Below are 9,839 nucleotides of genomic sequence, written 5' to 3' on the forward strand. Positions count from 1 at the left end.
ATGTTGTAAAACTTTGGTCAATAACAACGATTTTTCTTTGTGAATTAATACAGACTTGTCTAAAAACGTCACCGTTATTGGTTTTGCTAAAACAAATGCATGAGGCCAGTGTCTGGTAATGAAGTGTGCTCTTTCTTTGATTTGTCTTAATGAAATTTTAGACTATGGCACATAATCAAGTTTTATATTTAATGTCTTGCAAGTTACAAAGTTAATCACAAATCACATGAATAGTTTGTGACTTAGCAGATGTTTTATTCTCTTGAACAGTATTGGATTTTTTTTTCCAGAAATATTTTGGATGCAATTTCTAGGCAACCTCTGACTGTTGCAGTCGCCATCTGAGGATTACAGTGCCGTGTGACCCATCTGTCTTGTGATGTAGCCATTCGACGTGGATGTGCAAACAGCGAGCTTAGGGCTGGTGTTGCAACATCCCGGAAGTGCATGAATGGCATTTCAGTGGCATCCCTAATGGTTTGCAACAGCTTGTTAGGAAAGATTGTGGAATATGCAGCTTTTGATTATGCTCATGAGTGAATTGTGAAATCACCTTGCTCGAAGCAAGAGACTTTTCTTGTGATGGACTTGTGACAATAGCGTTGCCGTCTGATTTTGTCAGACATCAGAAGCTCAGTAAGGTTGAACCCGGACATAATGGGATGGGGGGACCTCTGAGAAAAACCAGATTGCTGCTGTAAGTAGTGTTTGTGGACCAGTAAGTGTCAATCTCCTTGTATCAAAATTTTCCAAAAGCAGTGCTCCAGCATGATGACTGGGGAATCTATGCTGTAGTTTCTGAGATCTGATGCGATCAAGCTATGGGTTAGTAGCACTGCTGTTGAAGTTACTGTTGGCATACAAATGCCATGTTTGGTATATTATCACCAAATAGTCTGTATTACCCTGTATCAAGGACTAAGTTACATGGATACCTCTTTGGCTTGATCAGATCTCTAGTCTTGCCTTGGGCTAATGGAATTTCATGCTCTAAAGAGCTCTTTTTCCAGCTTTGCTGAATGAGTGGAGTCTGACAATAATGTCATGCAGATGTTTGGTGGGTTTTAGCTCTTGATTAATCAATGAACAGTAGACTAGCCCCCTGAATCTAATTCCAGGCAATGTGTTAGTGTACCAAGTGAATCTGACCTTGAAGGTGTCTGTAATGGGGTCACTGAAATGGCCGTAGAGCATTTTCACACAGATACATCAGTAACAGCTCCTATCCTGCAATGTTCAGGGAGTTTCTGTTTGTTGATTGTTTTGAAAGTGAATGAGACGGGTTCATCAGTCTGGGACAGGGCACAGGTGCAAGGATTTTCACTTCAGTGATTATTTCAGTATTTCCAAAAATATTGCCCTTTCTTTGTTAGTTAATCCTTCCTACGCGGAATGATGATCATTTCAATTTATCATTCAATTGCTGCTTCATTAAAGTACAATATACAAGTCTAAGCTGCAACGTTGTTGCTGCAACATTCATGCAATGTCACTAACTTATGTGGTAGCAGTGTTACATCACAATGTTATTATAACCATATGAGGTTTTTCCACCACATTTGGAAAATGTTTAGTCTGGTATACTTTTCCCTCTGGTCAAAGTGTTCATTATCAGATGTTACATTCATAGGATAAAAGTCCATCAATACACCTGGAATCAGTAGAAGTCCAGTCCAAGGATATACCCAGATGGTATTTACACCATTGTGAGATTATGACCTCCACAATAGTACACACCCTTACAGTCTGTCCTAGATAAATATAAATTATATGTGCAAAATAGCCTTCAGTACTGTTTTGGATTTCTTAAGGGAGAAGTGAGCAGACACCGAAGCTAAATCTGCTTCTATTTTTTCTGGAGAAGCTGCCCCTGCTGGAGAAGCAGAAATTGTCTGATACAAAGCAAGCATTCCTCATATATAGTACAATTTAGGCAAGCAAACGAACTTTTCTGTATATCCTAATAAAGACAGCCTTCTGAAGTGTGAGTTCAGCATGCATGTCTGCAGATTCAGAAACTAATTCAAAACATACTAAGAGTAAAGCAGAGGTTTGTTATTGATTAAAAGCATATAATTAAATAATTAAACACTTTACTCTTTAAACCTAGACTCTCTTCATCCAGTATTCTGTGACGTTGTGTGTTGTTCTGGAACTGCAGTGTGTTAATGATCATCTGAGGGATTGTGGTTATGTGTCATATTACATTCCTGCTCAACAAGCTTCTGCTTCAGTTCTCACTGAACATTCTTTCACTAACTTGCCCTAAGCGTGCTTTGGTAAAAAAAACAGGGAAGAGGAATAACTCACTTTCTGTTTTTTTATCGCTTGCTTCATAGTTGCAGCAGGAAGAAGCCATCGTAACTGCTACTACAAGAGACAGATAATAGCATATTTTCTGGGGAAATTGTGCGAAGTAAGTTTTACTTCTCTTCATGCTTCAGATTCTGAAGAAAGAACTGTTGTGTTCCCCATTCCCTGTACCTGCATGTTTTCCAGAGCTGTAAAATATCCACTATTTACAGATGGTGCAAACAAAGAGAACCAGCAACCTCAGGCAAACCCACACAAGTTCTCAAACCCAGCCATGAACGGTAAGAGTCTTTTATGTTAATTGAGAAAAATGAACTGAACCTGTTGAATATCTTATACATAACATTCAAAGTATTATTTTTTTATGAGGAGAAACCATCTTTTTTTTAGAATAGTAGCCAACATTTTGGTTTAAATTGTGCTGAAACAGTACATTCCCCAATGTAAGAGAACAGAGTGGCCTCCCTACATCCTAGGATTCAACTGTCTCGTGATTATTTGATGACTTATTATAGCCTAATGTAAGTAATTATTTTGTACTTGCCACATAGGTTTTACTCCTCTGTTTTATGTACGAGTTTAAACCTCAGGGTCGAAAATACATACTGAGCATATAGCCGCTCTTATGCTTGTGAAACAAGAAGAACTGCTTATTCAAGCATACGCTGTATAGATGTGAATTATTCATATTTGAGTTTGTGATGTTATATAACATTTGTCTCTTTCTCCATTCATTCTTTCGTTTTATTCATGTTCCTTTGCTTACAGTGCAGTCTCTGAAACAATAATGCCCACACAACATAATTCAATAGGAAATAGACATAGTTAAAAAATTACAATGTTTCTTTATAGCTTGAAATGTATCACATGTTACGCCCAGCTCCTCCAAACCCTGCGATCTTTAGAGTCCTCTCTTCTGGCCTGCAAGTGTACTGATCTATCCATTCATTATCAGAAAACTATTTCTTTCCTGGTGAGAAATCTGTAGAAATCTGGGTCCTGCTCAAAAAGCAGAAGCACAAGGGCATAAGGTGGCACTACTCCCTGGATAAGATGTCAGTCAATTACAGGGGTAGCAAAGAGATACCTATTGTCCTAGGTAGCACGTCTTTAGAACATAGAGCACTTGGAGAAAGCAAACTCAGATAGATGGAGAATGACACCCCAGTCGGGATTTGAACTCATGACACAAGAGCTGAAAGGTTGCAGTGCTAACCTCTAAGCCCCCTAGAAAATTAAAATTTTACTTGTTTTTTTTTGTATTTTAACATGTTAACCATTTATTATTTTCTTTTCCATTGAAAGATTTTGAGTCTGATTGGTCTCTGCTTCATGATGCTGCTTTTAATGGGCGCCTTCTCTCACTGCACAAACTGATTGCCGAGGTAGGGTGTGCTGTTCAGCACCACTGTGTTTCACTTTGACTCTAAAAAGTCTGCTTTGTCTAGATATCTGGCCAGGTTTGTAGCTGTCACCTGAGGTACTTTCTGATTATTTTGAATTAAATATGTATCATGTTTTTCTTCCTGTAAAAGAAGATTGCACTGCTGCGTAGATATACTGTAGTATGTGAAAAAGTACAATAGTCTGAATGAAATACCTTTGTAATGTGTTTCTTGAATCTGTACCATACAATTAAATAAGCAATTTTTCTGTGGCACACAATATTGAACACATCACTGAAACACAGAAAAAATGTGTGTTGAGTAACAAAGGTTTTGACTCTGTCTTCATCCATTTTACCCTCCCTCCTTATAGGGCTACAGTGTAAACCTGTCAACTTTGGACAGAGTGACCCCTCTCCATGGAGCCTGCCTGCAGGGACATGTCCTATGTGCAAAACATTTGATAGAAAATGGGGCAAACGTAAGTAGTACTGTAGCTAAATACTTAGACAAGGTCAGAAAACTGTGCAGAATTGACTTAGCTACCATGTCCAAGTACTTTTGTTTTTTAAAAAAATATGTTTTGGCAAAATAAAGGTGTTCGTGACTGTTCCTGGAAGCACATTATATATTATTTTTTTCTGACTGAGTCATAGAGTAACCATAAAAAAGAAGTATGCTATTTAAGGTATTCATAACATTAATTTTGACATCAGAGTTCTTCTTTTAACTTCAGTAATGAATAGAATAATTTTCCTTTATGTATCCTTGTCCATTGAACTAACACTTTAATGGTCCTTCAGCCCATTGAAATATTATATTCTAATTGATCCTAACACAGCACCCGGCTGATTCATGGGGATGTTGGAGTATTGAATTTTTTGACAACTAGATTGTGTTTCCCTTGATTATACTGTATAAATAAGAAAATTGTTCTTCTAGATGAGTACGTTTTAAATAACCACAGAAAATCAATCTGAAATGTAGCTCACAGACTCTAGTCAAGGCTCATTTGCTAAGGTCTTTTTCTTTTCTTTGGGACATCCTGTCCTTTTTTCTGGAATAAGCCAATGTGACCTTTTCCAAGGTATGTGCATCCAGGATGTGATACCCAGAAATGACGAGAGTATTCCAAATGTGGTCTTGATGTGGAACTGTGCATCTGCTTCATTATTTTTAAAAACTACTGTAACAAAGGTTTTGACTCTGTCTTTGTCTGTTTTACCCATTTTACATTCTATACATATATTTAATGGTAACATGTAATAGTGGACATTTCTGAGATTGACTAGATGTATTCTTTGCAAAGCGTAAGATGTGCAATTGATAGAAACTGATTCATGGATGTCAATGCCTCTGCAGGTGAATGTGGCCACAGTAGACTGGAACACCCCTCTGTTCAATGCCTGTTCCAGAGGAAACACTGCCTGTGTGAACCTCCTCCTGCAGAACAGGGCTGAACCTCAGGGAGCAAATGACCTGGCCTCACCCATCCACGAGGCTGCAAAACACGGTGATGGTTTATGACGCTGTTCCCCATGAGCAAAGAGGAAATCCTCTCTCTTCGGGATGTTTGCAGGTTGAGCAGGACAAGTCCTACTCCTTTTAAAACAGGAAATTGTGAGGGACTTAAGAACCTTTACAGCAAAGAAGAATATGCTCTGGGCAAATGTTTTGTATAAAGTGTCATAAAAACTGTTTAAAGATGGTCAGATTTCAGTGTAAATTGATGTGTAAACCAAAATGTAAAAGACATGCATTTGAAATCCCATTTAAATACAAAAATACATCTTTCAGCTGCATCACAGCTATAAGCAAAATAGCACTACATCATACAATTTTGTTCCACAGTGAAATGTCCAATGTGACAGTTCAAGGGTACTGTATAAGGGTGTTTAATTTTAAAATGTGAAATAATTTCATTTTTTTAGAGGACCCTGTTTTTTATTATTTTGGTGAACCTACAGTAGGATGTCTAAACTGTTATAGAAGGATCTGCTTGCTCTTTTTTGAATCTCAGTGTATTTGGTCTCTTTCAGTGCAGCTCTTTGTACTCAGTGAACTTCTTTTTTTCGGCATGGAATAAACTTATTACTTGTTCCTTTGCAGCCTAAGCATGCTGATGCAGCTACCCACCTGAACTTCTTATTTTTATTTTGTTGTTTAGGTCATACAGATTGTATTGAACTCTTAGTGAAGCATGGGGCTGATATTGACTGCCAGGTTAAACACTTGGGTTCACCTCTGTATGTTGCTTGCTTGGGACAGCATCTGGAATCTGTGACGAAACTGCTTCAGTCAGGTATGACGCCTACAGTAAGTGTGCTGTTCTAAAATAATATTTAGTTATTTTACAATTTAACTAACCTTCCTTCCTAAAATGGTTCTTGTCTCTGTGTGACCTGATTACATTGATGAAATTATCTACTTCCATACATACATTCCCTGATCTGATGAAAAAATACACACATTGTACTGTTAATGGAGTTTCTAAAAAATTGTGAGGACGTTTAGATCCTAATCTGACATACCTCAGCTCATCCATGTATATAAGTCTCACACTCCTGGGACTTCCCTTTGCACATGTCCCTGGCACCTCCATCCCATCTACACCTTTGCTGCAGCTCCCTGGCTCAATCCTCACCATGTTGAGGGGAGGTTGGACAGCTTTATCTTCATGGCAAGTCATTCCAAATACACTCTACATATTTTGTCCCTGTATCTCATTCTTTGGAATTTAACCAAACCCAAAACAATATCGGTAATTAGAAGAGATTCTTCTCTGCACTGTAACAGTGTTCTTTATTGAGCCAATGCCTATCTTGAAGGCGCCAACGTGAACAGCGGTAAACATCTGGACAGCCCACTTCATGCAGCAGCTCGAAACTCTAGACCTGAGTTTGTTCGGGCACTGCTTGCTCATGACGCAGATATGAACGTCAGAAATGCCGAAGGCAAACAGCCCCGGGATCTGGCTCCTCCAAACAGCGATGTGGAGAAACTTCTGAGGCAGGGGGAAGGTATGTCCCATCATTTCCAATCCCACTTTCCTGCATGGCATTACTTTCTCTGCATTATTCTGTGGATACAGGGCAAGCTTCTCTGAAATTAAGTCATATTTAGCAACCTAAAGTCCTACTGTGCTAATGCACGTTTTTGCCAGATTAAATTTATATAAAGAAGAATCCTTTTTTATTTACCATATCTTTTTGTTGTCTTTCTCTGTTTTATTTGTTGTGACTTTCAATGTAAAATCCAAATTGTGGTGCATAATTGCTTTTTTATAGTCACATCTGGCTTCTCTCTCCAGGACCCACATCCTTAATGCAGATATGTCGTCGGTCTATTAGGAAAGTTTTGGGGAGAGCAAGGCTGAGTGAAGTGTCTGGACTCCCAATTCCAGCTGAGCTGAAGCACTTTCTGTTGTACAAATAAAACCACTTCCAACTTCCAGGCCTCTGGGAAGGAAAAACAACACAAGACAGATTTATATTGACATAATGTTTCCACAGCATCATACAGTGTGTGCTGCACATTGAACATTTTTTCTGCATTACATTTAAACTGATGTAATTATGGTACATTTTTATAAAAATAACCTTTTATCATGTGGGTGGAAGAGTTTGTGTCCATATAGGATTTGCTCTGTGTCCCACAGGAAAGCACCCAAGCTTGAGCTACATAGCACTGTCATAATAACAGTGAATTCTGCAAGCTAACCTCTACTGGGTGTCCTATGGTGCTACTGTATGAGCCCTTTTAAAGGGCTCTTTTTAAGGTGTTTTTCATGTGTTTATCCTTGATTGACTGCAAGTTTCCGAACAATTGCTATGATATTGCTTGTTTTCAATAAAAAATGTTATATTTGAAAATGTAAACTAGATTTAATCTGACCGAATCCTACCCCTCTCTTCAAGAAGAATGAGCCAGGTTGCTGCTGCAAGAAAGCTATTTAAGGACACCATTAAAGTAATGAGACTTTATCATTTATTCTTATTTGTTGTTCATAACCTGGTCCATAAAAATGCTTATGTTTTTAAATAATTGTAACAATAGGAATAAATGGTTGATTGTTGTGACATTTCTTTAAGTCCAATGCTTTTTGGTGATATTTATAACAGTATTGTGACATAACATTATTGGTTATTTCCAAAAGAATGTCCCGTGAAACACTTTCCTTAGACGTTTTAGCTTTTTACCCATCTTTGTGTGGATCTTTCTGTAGAACTGTTAATAATTTTTTTCCCACATTGTAAAAATCTTTGGACACTTCTGGGAACAATGGTATGCTGGCTGTTTTGTAGTCCAAGAACACCAGCTACACACCAGATTACCGAACAAGAGGGGTGTATAAATAAAATACGATTCTCGTAGTTACATTTCGGTTCCCCTGCACCATTCAAAATGTTCTGACTCAAACTTATTTTGAAAATCCTGCAACTGCAGTCAAATGTCTTATTTCAATTGATTAGAGCAGCAGGTGGAGCCATTGCTTTGCAGGCATTGCCTTCTCCTCTGTGAGACAGTCACACCAAGCTTGTAGAGTGTTTCAGCTTGATCATACAGTTTGATACAATAATTAACCCACGAGGAACAGTATCAGGTTTGTAAGCCCCAGGACCCTGAGAAATGCTAATTGCTGTGTGCTGAGTACTAAAGCTAAGAGCACCTTTTCATCTTCTTACTCTTGTTTTCAAACATGGTATACATTACGATAAGACTTACCAGATAAGGCCTTACAACTGGTATACTTGGGTTATTGCTTTGTTTTTACTCAATGACTTGGTTCTGCCTTCAATGTCTCAATGTATGTGGGCTTTTGTTTATCTAACAGGCTAGGTAGGTGGACTGCATGGCTTTATTTCTTTTGGACTAGTTCATAAGTAAAATTTACGAGAAATGTATTTAAGCCTTTATTCCTGAAGTGTAACAAATTGCAGTGAATGTAATTAAATTCTTCAGAATTCCTACTGTACATAATTTGTTTACCAATTTAAGAAAAAAACTTCTTGTATACAGGAAATAATAAATTTAAAATGAAAATCATTGAAAGTCATCCTGATGCAAATTAAAAAGTCTGCATTTTGGTTAATGATACTGTATGAACACTCTGGTTGCCCTTCTAATCAGAATGAATTACATTACATATTATTTCTCTGATGAATGCTGTCACATTTCATTTATGCTAATACAACTGTTGTCTCTCAATTGTAATAATGGCCTGAAGATTTTTAAATATCATCATTTCTAAAGAAAATATGGAGTTAAATTACTGATCTATTCATTGTTCCACAATGAACATACTACTATAAAAATGCTCGGCTAAATGAAAAAAAAAATTCACACTTTTATATACTGAAATGAATATCGTAGTTGTCTCTTATTTAATGTTATATTTATTTGTAATGTAATGGTTACTTGTACTGTTTGTCTGGTATGTGAGCTTCTGTGTGTGTAAAATATAGCTGCTTTGATGCAAGACAAATTTCTGGGAAATTAGACCGTACAGTTTTATTGTATATTGCTTTATTTGACATTTCAGGTGCAAAGATTTCATTAAAAATAGATTATGGAATATTAGCTCAAGACAAGACAAAAAGAAATTGTATTAAGTGTTCATATTGGTGTATCAAGAGAAGGAAAAATACTGTAAGCATCTTAACACATACAGTTAGATGTCCTAGACAGTCATAAAGCAAGGTAAAATTGAAATACAAGGAAGGAAGCAGGTCAAAGAAATTAGAAGAAAGATTAAGAACGGTTGTTGGCATTAATCATTCATGGTAAAAAAAAAAATCATGGTCAGCCGACGTCCAGATTACAGGCTGCAGGGACTTTCAATCAGGGCTCTGCCAGTCGAGCTGATCAAAGCAGTAGATGAAAGGTTGCCATTTATTGTAGAAATTCTTTTCTAATCCAAATACTGTCAATTTTATTTTTCTAGTTTGAGACAGGAAGATTCCCAGTCCAAAAAAGGCAGAATGGGTGAAATGAACTGTGCTATTTTATAAATGGTAATCCTACCAACAGCTGTAGACACAAAAACATTGACCTTCATTTGTATTGGAAGAAGTATAACATTCAACTGGCAATACCAGCCTAAAACTCAGTTATTAGGAAAAGCGTAATGAACACTGAGAT

The 9,839-nt window shown here is 37.3% G+C and overlaps 1 protein-coding gene across 2 annotated transcripts; it reads left to right on the forward strand.

The window, feature by feature from the left end:
- The first annotated feature begins 2,226 nt into the window (after window positions 1-2,226).
- Window positions 2,227-7,774, forward strand: LOC148836504 (ankyrin repeat and SOCS box protein 9-like). Of its 2 annotated transcripts, XM_088914620.1 has the most exons (8): window positions 2,227-2,416; window positions 2,526-2,594; window positions 3,619-3,698; window positions 4,072-4,179; window positions 5,061-5,211; window positions 5,866-6,000; window positions 6,527-6,718; window positions 7,009-7,774. In XM_088914620.1, the coding sequence occupies exons 2-8, from the start codon at window positions 2,588-2,590 to the stop codon at window positions 7,131-7,133; spliced, it is 798 nt and encodes a 265-aa protein (XP_088770746.1). In that variant the 5' UTR covers window positions 2,227-2,416; window positions 2,526-2,587; the 3' UTR covers window positions 7,134-7,774. The 2 variants fall into 2 exon arrangements, with proteins under 2 accessions (XP_088770746.1, XP_088770745.1); XM_088914619.1 differs by having other exon boundaries at window positions 2,233-2,594.
- Window positions 7,775-9,839: the final 2,065 nt, after the last annotated feature.

Source organism: Atractosteus spatula, chromosome 4 (genome assembly GCF_055471065.1).
Source record: "Atractosteus spatula isolate fAtrSpa1 chromosome 4, fAtrSpa1.hap1, whole genome shotgun sequence".
Classification (NCBI taxonomy): domain Eukaryota; kingdom Metazoa; phylum Chordata; class Actinopteri; order Semionotiformes; family Lepisosteidae; genus Atractosteus; species Atractosteus spatula.